Here is a 13,698-nt window from a genome sequence, read left to right on the forward strand (position 1 = left end):
TGAAATAGGAGTTAATGTACTATTTATAAGATTTTTATATAGTCTATACGTTGATTTATATTCGGTTTCAAGGATATTGGGCCGCTTTAGTCGAATACCCAAGAGGCGTTCGACTAAATGCCAGTAAGGAGGGTAGAAGAAAAGATATATATAAAATATATATATATATATATTGTTTACTTAATAGTAAGTTTTTTATACGTTTTTTTTATTGATTTTATAAAGGGAAGGGGGTGTTTCTGTCGAGCGCCTATGAGGTGTTCGACAGAATGCCCGTTAGACTTTGAATACTGATAAAGAGAAGATAAGAGGATCGATCCTGTCGAACGCCCGTAAGGTGTTTGACAGAATGTCCAAAAGAAGACGGTATATATATATATTTTTTTGTTTTTATAAGGTTGAGTGGGATAGACTTAGTTAAATCAAATGATGTTGATCGAACACATTAGGTGTTCGATCAGATGCCCCAAAGAAATCCGCAAATCAAAATGAATTGTAAACGCAGTTATACGGTGAAATGTTCAATAAAGCTTCTCGTTAAGATCAAAGCGGATGTATAGGGATAATCTGTGAAGTTCAAATCTCACCAAACGCCCTGATTCAGAGAGTAGAAGTGGCCGCGCCGGTCGCCTCCGCCGAACCTCGGTTTTCTGACTCTCCTCCGTCCCGGTGCGATTCGATGAAGATAGGACCTCCAAGATCTTCTCGAGAGTCCTTTGAGCCTTAAGAGATGTGTCACGGCACCTCGCCGACTACTGGGTCACCTGGGAGAGCCCTCCGCCGTCCCTCTTTTCTTGCGGCCGGAGATGCTCAAATTAGGGGCTCTCGGCCCCTTTTAACGGCTTGGGAGGGACGACTTAAGCCATCCGATGGAGGGGGGTGGACTGGGGAGTTCTCCAATGTCGTTGGATGGCCTGGCAGTCCCCCCGGCCGGCCATCAACCGCTGACCAGGGGCAGCGTTGTCGACGACCAGGGGCGGCATTGGACCGAACTGCCCCTAGCTGTTCGATGGGCCTCATTTAGGATCAACGGCTGCGATTAAATCACAGTCGTGAAACCATCTTATGGTGCACCACACTCCTGCCCCGTAAGCGCCCCATCAGCCAGCTCTGTCACAAGTGCGTCCACGTCGCCCTCTTTGATTCGTCGTCGATTGGTCTCAAGATCCTCGTCAGCCAACGCGGCCAATCAGAGGCTTGCAAAACATAAATGAAAATGTTAGATAATAAGAGGCTGATCTCGCCGTCTGATCTTCCTTGAGAAGATTGAACGGCTAAGATCTAGACCCCTTATTTTAAAAGGCCCGAAATGATACGGGCTTCAGGCCGAGTTGGCTCGAAGCCTGGTATCGTTTTCTTCTTGTTTTCTTTAAGATCGTGGCCTGTTGGGTCAGGATCAATACTCCCCAACGGCCCGTCCCAATGCGATTCTGATGGCGAGTGAGGGGATGCCGAGAGGTCGAGGTCATTCGCTTTGTTGACGTGAATGCCAATGATCCTGCCATCGAGACTCCTGAAGGTGGTGACAGGAAGGTGAAGAAGGTTCGGGCAGGACGAGAGGGAAGAGAGCCAAGGAAGAGGAAGGTAGAGGCTTACGAGGGTTTTTCCTGGCTTTCCTTCATCTCCCTCTTCCCTTATGATTCACGGTGCTCCGTGAGTCATAACCCTTAATGGGCTGGGCTAGGTCTGGCCCCCTAAATACAGGGGGTCGTTTGGCCTCCCTGCTGCCGTTGATACCTCTTGATCAGGGTCTTAACATTATTCAAACCGACATATCAACGATGATTCTCCGCATCTCTTCGATTCCAGAGACTTTCAAACAAGTAGAAGATGATATCCTCGGATCTATTCATAACGAAAAATTGGACCAAGCGCAGATCAAATAAACTCAGGTCTATAGTGCACGGACGCGGATGGGATGGTTTTTTTGCCCCAGGGACAAAGAACCACCTCGTCCAGGGCCTTGGACGTTCGACGATATGGAAATTCATCCACCGGGCATTGGATGGGCTGGTTTTTTCATTTGGGACAAAAAAACTTTCCTGTCCTCAGGCATTGGACAGGACGGGGAACGAATGTGTTAAAATTTCATTTATGACTTTTTTAATCAAATTTTAAATCTGAACGTCTATCACTTCCCATCCTGGATGCCAAACGGTATCGATATGCCACGGGTGCGCTAGCTTCCCAACATAATGCTTCTGGATGGGATGGTTCTGGACGGGACAGTTTGGGATGACCCCAAAACATGTGATGTGGGACGGGATGGAAACCATCACGAACCGTCCATCGTCCCCCTCCTGGACAATCGTGTGGTATAATTGCAATGCCCATTGTTCTATTGATAGGTTCTGTGTAATTATTTACTTTCTAGAATAAAAAGATTTTTTGTTCATGGGCAGATGACAAAGAAATGTGGGCCGACACAGCCAAACTTCACGAAGGCGTTAAAAGAGGCGATCAAAACTCTCCGTAAGCTGAAATCCTGCTGGTTGTTCCTGGTCCCTCGCCAGGACATCCCGTTCGTGTTTCGGCTGGCCAGAGATGCCGTTGACTCGATCCTCCAAACGTCAACTCTACACAGAGTCAATGCCGGGGTCAAAGAGAACTGCATCCTAGAAGACGTTGACCCAGAGAGCATCTTCCAGGTCAACGGATGCAACCACCGCTTCTGCTTCTCGTGCATGCGTCAGCACGTCGAGGTGAAGCTCTTCGATGGGGCTCTTCCCCACTGCCCGTCGGAGGGCTGCAAGACTGAGCTCACTGCAGATGTGTCTTGGGCTTATCTGAGCCCAAAGCTAGCGGAGACCCTGGCGCAGCGCCTGGCGGAGGCGGCCATCCCGGCCAACGATAAGGTCTACTGCCCGTACCCTCGGTGCTCACCGCTGATGGCAAGGAACGACATGTACCAGCTCGAGGAAGGGTCATCGTCTAGGGGGGCGGCCCGGGAGGATTTGGGGATGAGGCAGTGCCGGATCTGTAAGGATCTCTTCTGTCTTGTGTGCATGGTGCCATGGCACTATAGCATGTCGTGCAAGGAGTACCGGTGGAACAGTCATCAGTCACATGAGGATGAAACGAGGGTGGAGCAGCTCGCCAATGCTCACAGGTGGCGGCGCTGCGTCAAGTGTAGTCAAATGATCGAGCTTGCTTCCGGCTGCTTTCACATCTCCTGCAAGTGCGGACTCTCTCTCTTCCTCTGTTTTGCTCTCTCTCTCTCTCTCTTGCTTTCTTCCTCTGTCTCTCTGTTACTCTTTTTTGCTTTCTCTCTCTTCATATGTCTCTTTGTCTCTCTCTCTCTCTCTCTTTCTCTCTTTTGCTCTCTCTCTCTCTCTGTCTTCCTCTGTCTCTCTGTCACTCTTTTTTGTTTTCTCTCTTCATATGTCTCTTTGTCTCTCTCTCTCTCTCTCTCTCTCTCTCTCTTTCTCTCTTTTGCTCTCTCTCTCTGTCTTCCTCTGTCTCTCTGTCACTCTTTTTTGTTTTCTCTCTTCATATGTCCCTCTGTCCCTCTCTCTCTCTCTCTCTCTCTCTCTCTCTCTCTTTTGCTCTCTCTCTCTCTGTCTTCCTCTGTCTCTCTGTCACTCTTTTTTGTTCTCTCTCTTCATAGGTCTCTTTGTCTCTCTCTCTCTCATCTGCTCTCTCTCTCTCTCTCTCTCTCTTTTGCTCTCTCTCTCTCTCTCTGTCTTCCTCTGTCTCTCTCTCTTTCTCTTTTGCTCTCTCTCTCTCTCTGTCTTCCTCGGTCTCTCTGTCACTCTTTTTTGTTCTCTCTCTCTCTCTTCGTATCTCTCTCTCTCTCTTGCTCTCTCCCTCTCTCTGTCTTCCTCTATTTCTCTGTCACTCTTTTTTGCTTTCTCTCTCTTCATATGTCTCTCTGTCTTCCTCTGTCTCTCTGTCACTCTTTTTTGCTCACTCTCTCTTCATATGTCTCTGTCTCTCTCTCTTTTGCTCTCTCTCTCTCTCTCCTGATCTGTCTCTCTGTCTCTCTCTCACTCTCTTTTTTGCTCTCTCTCTCGTTTGCTCTGTGTTCTCTTTTCCTCTCTCTCTCTCTCTCTCTGTTCTCTTTCACATTTTCTCCCTCTTTATCACTCTCTTTTTCTCTTCTCATCTGCCACTATCCATCTTTCCTTTCTCTCTCTATCTCTTGTCTCTGCCTTGCCGTCCATGTTACTCCCTATCTCTTCCTCCATCCCTCTTCCCCTCTGCCACTATCCATCTCTCTCTCTCTCTATATATATATATATTCTCATGTCTCTCTCTCTCTTTCTCTGTGCGCCACTGTCTATGTTTCTCCATAATCTCCTGCACTTTCTTCTCCCCACTGCCACTATGTATTTTCTTTTCTTCTTTCTCACTCTCTCTGCCCTACCATTGTCTTATCTCTCTTGTCTCTCCATTTGTGCCCACGACCGAAGTAATAATTTAATATTATTGGTAGGTGTGGATACGAATTCTGCTACAACTGCGGGGCAGGGTGGAAGAAGAAGAAACCGACGTGCAGGTGTCCGTTGTGGGCAGAAAGAAACATTCTCTACGGTGAACAAGGAAGACGACCGCAGAGGCGGGTATGAATTCCACCTTTGATGATGATTGCTTATCTCTTTTTAATCTGCCTTCTGACTTCTGAGACTGATGTGCATCATGATGGGCCCCTTTTGTTCTCAATCTGGAGTATGCATGCAAAGTAATTTCTGAAAGGTAGATTTCGTGAAAGAGTTGATTAAGCTCCTTATACCTTCTAGAAATAGTGGTGAAGCTTGGCAGGCCATTTATTGGCTACCAAAATGGTTGATTAAGTTAAAAATTAGGATATTAATTGATGTGTGTGTGTGTTGATAAGCATAGAATTTATATTGATTCATGTCGATTAATCATGTTGTTTAATTATGCAACTTATGCAAGTGAAGACTTAAGCAATACTATTTATGTTTCTCCCCTTTTCAAGTTCTGGAAAGTGCAGAGCAAGGAGGGGTCGATCCTTGTGGAGGTGACAAATCCAAAAGCTGCCTGAGGAGTACGATAGGAGAAATCAAACATAACATTATAATACTTAAGAGAACATATGATGATATGAGATGGTAATCCAGGTTGATCTATATCTTCTCTTGAGTATGAAGGCCTTGTAGGGGAAATATAAAAATGATAAAAGTAATCTAAGTGTTAAACCTCCTAGACGATCGAAACTTAAGAGGAGAGAGAGAATGAACAATAGAATTGTTCCCCCTTGACCTCTCTCTCACTTGGAGGACAAGATCTAGAAGATTAGATCACCAAAACGGCCGAGTAATAAATCAGAATGTTTAATTTTTTTGTAATTTAGTGTGCATTCTTGAATGTGATGATGATCTTCCTAAATAATCTCTCCTATATCATGAGTATTCTGTCATGCTCAGCATTTTATTAACAAATAAGAAGATAATCAAGAAGGGGACATGAACTCAGTAAATCGATCAAGGAAATCTAATAAATTTTGACTTCAGAAACATGTTGTGTCCTTCTTGGTCAACTAGAGATGAAGCAAGTAAGAAGAGTTTTTACCTCGCTTAAGATCATCGTTTTTAACAATCTAGTCTTATGGATGAAAGAGGAAGATAAGTTGAGTATCTAGGTCGTGAGGTAGAAATCGGCTGTCCCATATCAGACAACCGACATCCGATATCCGGTAAACAACAAGGTGGTTTCTGATACCAGATATTGGATATCGAAGGGATATCTACAATGTCCTTCTTGGTCAACTAGAGATGAAGCAAGTTAGAAGAGTTTCTACCTCGCTTAAGATCATCCTTTTTAACAATCCAGTCTTATGGATGAAAGAGGAAGATAAGTTGAGTCTCTAGGTCGTGAGGTAGAAATCGGCTGTCCCATATCAGACAACCGACATCCGATATCCGGTAAACAACAAGGTGGTTTCTGATACCAGATATTGGATATTGAAGGGATATCTACTAGGCTACATACGAGGCGGATCTCAGATACCAGATACCAGTTATCAATATCTGGATACCGGTTCCAATTTCCGCTATCAAGAGAAAAAGACATCAGTGAATATAAATTTAGATGTTAAACGTAGACAGCGCCCACATTTTTTAAATATATTGAAATCTTATATTATATATACACTTCAAAAGTTTTGTTTTCTTCCATATAGGATAATAGGAGTCGCACTAATATATTATCCCATATGGAAGAAAAAAGAATTTTTGAAGCATATATAATATATGAGGTTATTATATAATTAAAATTTTCTCTTGCTACCTGCTGCAAAAAATGAAATTTTTTGTCTTCAACCCATTCTAACTTTCAAGGTTCAACAAATAAAACTATTTTCAAATTTGGAGTAATTTGCTGGATATAGAAATCTGATATCCAACTCCGAGATCCGATATTGTCATCCATTCCGAGAGACGAAGGTGGATAACGACATCGTATAGGATAACGATATCAGATATTGTTACTACAGTAACGATATCTGATATCGTCATCTAATATCCAAATATTTGAAAAAATGGATATCGGAATAGTACTGTCCAATACCCGATTCAGCGTCTGTCCCGATATTGTCATCCGATACCAGGTACAGGACGGGTGAACACTATCGTGGAACATGTATGTTATCAGATACAGCATATGATGGAAATTAAGTAGTCAGCAAGCCATCACACATCCCATATTCATCAATAGAACACATTCATTATAGTGCATGTGTGATGCTTATAATGAAGTCAATGAATACATGAATGAACTTAATGAAAAATGGCAAAGTTGCAATATGGTTATGTAAAACAAAAAATGACCATGTTTTATACCCATATCATGTATATTATCTAGTTTTTGTGTTCAATTTATCTAGTTAATATGGTCTTTTCTTTTGATTCACCCCCAAAAAATCACATCATTAAGTGAGAAAAGTTCCAAAGTTCAATCCACAAAATTAACAAAGGGCATTGTGTACATATGTTGCTTGTATATAATGGCTATGGAATAGCATATTCTAAGGTGTAGCTTATCTTTTTTCAGATGAAAACAAATAAAAATAACAACATCAAAATGACCTTAATTTTATATAACCTTATATAAAGCCTTTTTTATATATATACCCATAAATAAACAACATTTTGGTTTAGCTTTTTTTCTCAATTTATCCACCTATTTTATCCTGTTTTGAATAAAATATTTATCATTAAATTCGACATATCCGACTTTATATCTCTACTAGTTTGACTTCAATGTGCGGGATAGATATCAATGATATACATAGAGATTCTTCGGTAGTTATTTATCATGACGCTTTATCAAAGAATAAGGTAAGTCATTTTTGAAAACATAATATATTTAGTACAGTTATCCATTTAAGTAAGGGGCATGATAAAATTGTTTAATTTAATTAGACATGTAGAATTTGATTTATCTGATTAACTGGAATTTAAGTGAATGGACTAAATAGGGTTTTTTCTTAATGACCAATTTTTTTTCCAAAATATAGTTTTTATTCATTAATTATCTATAAAATAAATGATTCATTCCCCTGATTTAAATGGAATGTTAATGTACTAAAAATGAAAAAATACCTTCACTTCCAACAGACATACATCTAAAAAAAACTTTAGTTTTAATCTTTGGATTTAATGGTTTTCTTGCCAAACCTTTCAAGGATAAAAACTTCTCGTTATTCCTAACTAAACTAACTACAAAGAAAATGGAGAAAATAAAAAAATTATGTATGTACTAAACGGAGTCAATGACTATTAATGATTTCATGTTGAATCAAATTCCATTCCAGTTCAAAATTAGAGGAATGTTATGTTAAAGTTCGCTTAAAACGATGTGATCGAAAGCAACGTGTCACCTGAAGGACGTGATCCTTTAGGTGGATTATTATATTCACCATTTTATATCTGAATGGGGATACTTTTGTCTTGATATGGTTTGTTCTGATTTACTAGGTACCCAATTTTCAGGGTTAGAAGTAAATAGTACACGATGAAGCACTTGTATAAAATAATGAATGATTTATCACATAGGGGGAGACGAATCTAGGGTCAATGCCAGTTAAGAAGATGGAATAATTTGCAAAACATATCTCCATGTATAATAAAAAATAAATAAATAAAATTCTAACAGTCTTACTCTAAACCGAAAAAATCAAACTTTTTAGAATCTGTAAGGTAAAACTATTTCGATCAAAAGTGTATTTCAAGATAATGATTTTTTAGTATCATTATCCTAAAAATATATATGATGCTGCTATTCTGAGAGAAGAAAGATCACCAAAAAAATCTATATATCCAAGGATTCTATAAAATAAAGGTTAAAGATTGCTCAACAAGAAACAAAACACAATCTTTAAGTGTCTGGACAATTAAATTATCTCAAATTTAGTGATTAGAATAAAGAATAAAAAGCAACCAGATTTGAGATGAGATAGACAACATGGTGCTAGGGATAACCCAATAAATTTGGAGGAGTTGTAATTTTTCAAAACTTCCCAACTTGAGTTATGAGGACAAAGGAATGAAGTTATTTGTCTTTATGGAAATATAAAACAATTTAAATCATAGTCCAATTCAGGTTATATTGTATTATTAGAGGGCGATATTATGACATGAATTGTGATTTTTATTTATTTTTAAACATATTAAATGACTTAAAATGAAATTCTTAAAACAAAAGAATTCTTAAAATGAGCAATCTATTGAGTTGTTGCAATTGATAAACGATCCCGAAGAGAAGGACAAGAACTTTGTAGAGTGGGTTTTTATGGTTGGATAAGGAATGAAAATTTTTTATATGTTCCATTTATTCTAGATTTTATTGAAAAAAAGGGCTCAACCAACAAGAAGTGTTCAAAATATTTTTTGAGAAGGCAGATTGTTTGAAAAGGAACTTTAAATTAGTTGGAGTACTTTGAAAAATTAAAAGGCAGTTCACAAAGTCTAGCACTAGTAGCCTTTATAGCGTAGAGCTTTATATTTTACTAAACGTTTATTTTTAGGAAGAGTGATTAAATTAATCCTTTGTCGTTTTGGTGACTAAAGAAACTTTATATATATTGTTCACTTGATCCTTATATTTTTGAAACTTTTCTCATAGAGTTTATGTTGTTCCAACACAACACAAGTCTTTTCTCTGTTACAAAAATGGGATTTTGTTTCATCTAACTCATATAGACAATGGTGTAATTAACAAATATAATTTCAATGTAATTCTAAATAAATGCATCGGTTTCCATTAATATATATACTGGTTGGATTGGTTTCATTGGTTGTATTTATATTAGGAGTGTATCGACTCTTAACTCAACATATTATTTTCACATATTATACAGACGGGGTTGCTAACTCAACAGTAGATTACTCGGCTTTTAAGTGCGGGTATAATCTTTTACACATTTGGATAAAGGAACAAATTCGTCCAGACTATAGGTAGAGCCTATAAGACCAGGACTGATCCTGAAAGGTAATGAATGAAAAAATAGTTTGTCGTAATAGTATTCAATTACTATAAACTTTTAATGTATAACTCTGAAAAGGGTCATCCTTACTGAATCGACAGTTTTTCACGAGTAAGGGGATAAAATAAGTTCACATTTAATTTTACCCTTTGGTCAAGAGAATAAATGGATAGATTTTTATGGCTATAATTATAGGAAATGAAAAAGTGACGAGCTTGTGTTCTTAATTTGATGAGTAGCCAATCTAATCAAATTATACGTAAAAAATAGATTAGTGCCTGATACGGGACAGGATTCTGTAAAATGTCCTCGTGGTTACTTGAGTCTATCACGCCATTTGGCAACCCTTAGTGGGCTGGTTCATTGGGCCATCTCCTCGGGTGAAGTTCCTAACACATTCAAATCAGAATTTTCCATTATTTTATCTTGGTTTTCATCAAACAAGTCATGTCCAAAATAACACTTAATATTGTTTGAACCTAATTTACCAACTCTGCCATCCCAATGAGTTACTACCCTAATTGATGGATCAAGAGGACAACTAGCTATCAGAAAGGTATTGATTCTCCCTTTCGATCAATTGGCCAACAAAAATATAGGAACATAAATGATGTCATTTCTTCAAACTTACTCCATTATATAACAACGAATAAGACTGACTATGTGGGATTTACTTATTATAGATGAAATTTAATTCATGAATTAGACATGCGAGGAGACTAGAATGATAGTAATAATGATAACAGTCGGGGAAGGTGACACATTAGTCTTTTAGGAAAGGAATCAAGGAGATAACAATATGAACTATTAATATCTACGGCGATGATAAGATGGTAATACTAATACTAGTAAAAATATGAGGGGGTACAGGAATGTAATGTGAGTAAAGGTGGAGTGGAGAAATGAGATTTGGCAGAAAATGGAGGACATTGCTATCGACACTGAAAGACGTATTGGATGTACATGATGTATTGAATATCTGGACAGCGGAGAAGGGGACAGGATTAAAACAAACGAGACATACATGGGAGACACTTGCATGAATAAATTACACAACATTTTAGTGGTAGAACTCTGGGTAGTTTTTCCGGTGTTTGGAGTTGAGGATTCTTTTCTATTCTATCTTTCCCAGACCTTGAGAGCATTTCCCTAGCTATTTTACACTTTATAATATTTCATATTAGTATACAACTATTAGTGTTTTCGGAATAGTGGGATGTTGTAGGCCTTCTAAGATACGGTCTGCTCGCATAGTCCTTAACCTGGTCAACTCTTCAACTCGCTCTTACTTCCTCCTCTCAACCAGTATATTCTATCTGCCAGAGAGCCGTCACTTACTCTCCTAATGAGGCGAAGAAGGTGAAGAGGGATGTTCCATAACCCAGTTCAGTGAACTCTCACGTACACACAGTGGTGTTGGAAAAAGCAGGTTGTTCAAAAACACAACGCTTGAGCATGAGCTCTGAAATTTTGTTTCCCGTTAACATTCTTTGCATCGTATCCTAGTTCTGACAAGGACATTACTTGAACCTAATTCTCTCAGCCGATTACATGTTTTCGCTATAACAAAGAGAAGTTTACACCAAGAATACAACAAGGATAACAAGAGATTACATAGATCCAGTAGAGGGAAGTAGAAACAAACATCAGTCTGGAACGTTCAGGAAGTTGTAGAAAGAGATAGATCGCCGTGGCTGGCGGTGCTTCCCCATGTGGCCTCCGAGAGCCTGCCCGGTGAGGAAAACCCGGCTGCACTGGCTACACCTGTGCTCGCCTCCGCTGGGCTTCGCCGGCGTCCTCGTCTTCTTTTTCCTCCGCGCCACTGTCGCCGCCGCTGGCCTTTCTTCCACACGTTCTTCTACAGCAGTTGTTATGGTCTCCTCCGAGGCGGACCTGGGCTTCATCTCGACCGTCGGAGGAGCCAACCCAGAACCAGGGACGGCTGGGATGCTCCGGGAGAGCTAGAGAAGCCCGTAGACTGCCTCGTCTGGAATAGAGAGCGCAGACGAAGTTTGCTGCGCCGGTGCTATGGGTGCCGGTGCAATGACCGCAGACGGACTGCTTCTTAGCTTCTTCGTCGCCCACGTCGGCAGCCGAAAAGCGGCGCGCTTCTTCACGAGGCATCTCTCCTCCGGCGTGTGCACTCTCATGTGCCCGTGGACTGCTTTGTCACTGCCGAAGCATTTTGAAAATACGCAACAATGTGGTTGCGCCATCTCAGAATTCTTCCTTCTTCTCTCTTCTCTCGTCTCTCTTCTCTCCTTTTCTCTTCTCTCTTCTCTTCTCTTCTTAATGCTTGCGCTTCAGCTAAGAAGGTGGCAGCTGTTTATAACGGTGACAGGGGCCGTGGTTTGCGAGAGGATCGCAGGTGGAGAGTTAGCGAGAGTGCGACGAGACTTACTCTAGGCCCTGCGATGGCCTCTAATCAACGTCTAGGGAGAGGCCTGGCCGCCGAGAGAGGATTTCTAAGAACGGGTCAGAGAGAAGAGAGTGACACCGGTATTTCCGTTTGCGTATTGTCTCGGATGCCAAGTTCTCGCGGTGCGAGAAATTCGGGGGAGGTCTCGCCGGGGTTTGCGACGAGAAGAGAGAGGAGAGAAAGAGGTCAGAGGGAAACTGAGAACTTCCCAGACTCTTCGTGTTTTGAAGACGTTCTTGAACCTTTTTACCGAGCTTTCGATAGAAACACAGAGAGAGAGAGAGAGAGAGAGAGAGAGAGAGAGAGAGAGAAGTAGGGAGGATTGATAGAGATATAGAGGGAGAGAGACGCGGAGTGCCATACAGGACTGATAGAGATAGATGGATAGACAACGATGGAGATGGAGACAGAAAAAGAAATAGAGAGATAAGGAGAAGAGAGGTAAATAATTTCAGATATAGGTACGGAGACGGAGAAAAGTTCGAGAAAGACGCAGAGAGAGGTAGAGAGAAAATACAAAAGGGAATTTCGAGACAAAGAAAGAAAAAGAGCGAAATAGAAAAAGAAATAAACGAAGGGAGAAAGACAGAGAGATAGAGAAAGAAAAAATAGGGGTAGAGAGAGAGAGAGAGAGAAAACAAAGTAAGGAATGAAACTTTATATTCGGTTAGAGTTCAAAAATGTTAGATTTTTGTCAGGTTGAACATATCAGCGTAATTAAATTGGCTATTCAATTAAACAAAATAAAATAAAATAACCATAAATGATTAGTCAAGTCACTCTGTGCCCGCATCTTTGCCTTCATCTTATATTTCATGTTTTTTCTACAAATGTGTCCATAGAAAACGAAATCAGGTAATGTCGATGTAGCATCTACGATATTAAATAAATATCATTACTAGAAGATTTGAACTCGAGCCGGTAGTGCTGGCTCATGACCCTAATAGAAATTTCCTGCGGAGAATGCGAGAACGGGAGACAAAAAAAAACACTGTAAAAAAGAAATAATGAAAGAGTATTAATGTTAAATTCTCAAACATGTTTGTTATGTATCCGTGTAATTAATTGGCAGATAGCTTAATCTCTTAGGATTTTTTATGTTCTTTCTGATTGATGCTTACAGTGCGGAAGAAGGAATGCAACTCTCTCTCTCTCTCTCTCTCTCTCTCTCTCTCTCTCTCTCTCTCTCTCTCTCTCTCTCTCTCTCTCTCCCTCCCTCACTCCCACCCTCCCTCGCTCCCTCCCTCTCTCCCTCTCTCTCTCTCTCTCTCTCTCTCTCTCTCTCACACACACACACACACACACACACTCACTCTCTCTATCTATCTCCCTCCCCTCCCTCCCACCCTCCTTCCCTCCCTCCCTCCCTCTCTCGCTCTCTCCCTCTCTCTCTCGCTCTCTCTCTCTCTCATACACACACACACACGCACACTCTCTCTCTCTCTCTCTCTCTCTCTCTCTCTCTCTCTCTCTCTCTCTCTCTATCTATCTATCTATCTATCTCCGTCCCTCCCTCCCAACCTCCTTCGCTCCCTCGCTCCCTCCCTCTCTCCCTCTCTCTCTCTCTCTCTCTCCCTCTCTCTCTCTCTCCCTCACACACACACACGCACACACTCTCTCTCTCCCTCTCTCTTCTCTCGCTCTCTCTCTCTCTCTCTCCCGCTCTCTCTCTCTCTCCCTCTCGCTCTCCCTCTCGCTCTCTCTCTCTCTCTCTCTCCCGCTCTCTCTCTCTTCCTCTCGCTCTCTCTCTCTCGCTCTCTCTCTCACTCTCTCTTCCTCTCCCTCCCTCTCTCTCACTCCCTCTCTCTCCCTCTCGCTCTCTCTCTCTCTC

General features: G+C 41.0%; 1 protein-coding gene across 1 annotated transcript; it reads left to right on the plus strand.

Annotated features, from left to right (window-relative positions):
* Positions 1-1,347: 1,347 nt before the first annotated feature.
* On the plus strand, positions 1,348-4,672 carry LOC144714354 (E3 ubiquitin-protein ligase RSL1-like). Its single transcript, XM_078589077.1, has 3 exons — positions 1,348-1,584; positions 2,403-3,178; positions 4,436-4,672. Exons 2-3 carry the CDS (start codon positions 2,403-2,405, stop codon positions 4,566-4,568), a joined length of 909 nt encoding a protein of 302 aa, XP_078445203.1. The 5' UTR covers positions 1,348-1,584; the 3' UTR covers positions 4,569-4,672.
* Positions 4,673-13,698: the final 9,026 nt, after the last annotated feature.

Source organism: Wolffia australiana, chromosome 17, assembly GCF_029677425.1.
Source record: "Wolffia australiana isolate 7733 chromosome 17, ASM2967742v1".
In the NCBI taxonomy this organism is placed as follows: domain Eukaryota; kingdom Viridiplantae; phylum Streptophyta; class Magnoliopsida; order Alismatales; family Araceae; genus Wolffia; species Wolffia australiana.

Coding starts and splice junctions, on each gene's coding strand:
- LOC144714354 (XM_078589077.1), top strand. CDS start 2,403: ATGACAAAGAAATGTGGGCCGACACAGCCAAACTTCACGAAGGCGTTA. Junction 3,179..4,435: donor TGCTTTCACATCTCCTGCAA/GTGCGGACTCTC, acceptor TATTATTGGTAG/GTGTGGATACGAATTCTGCT.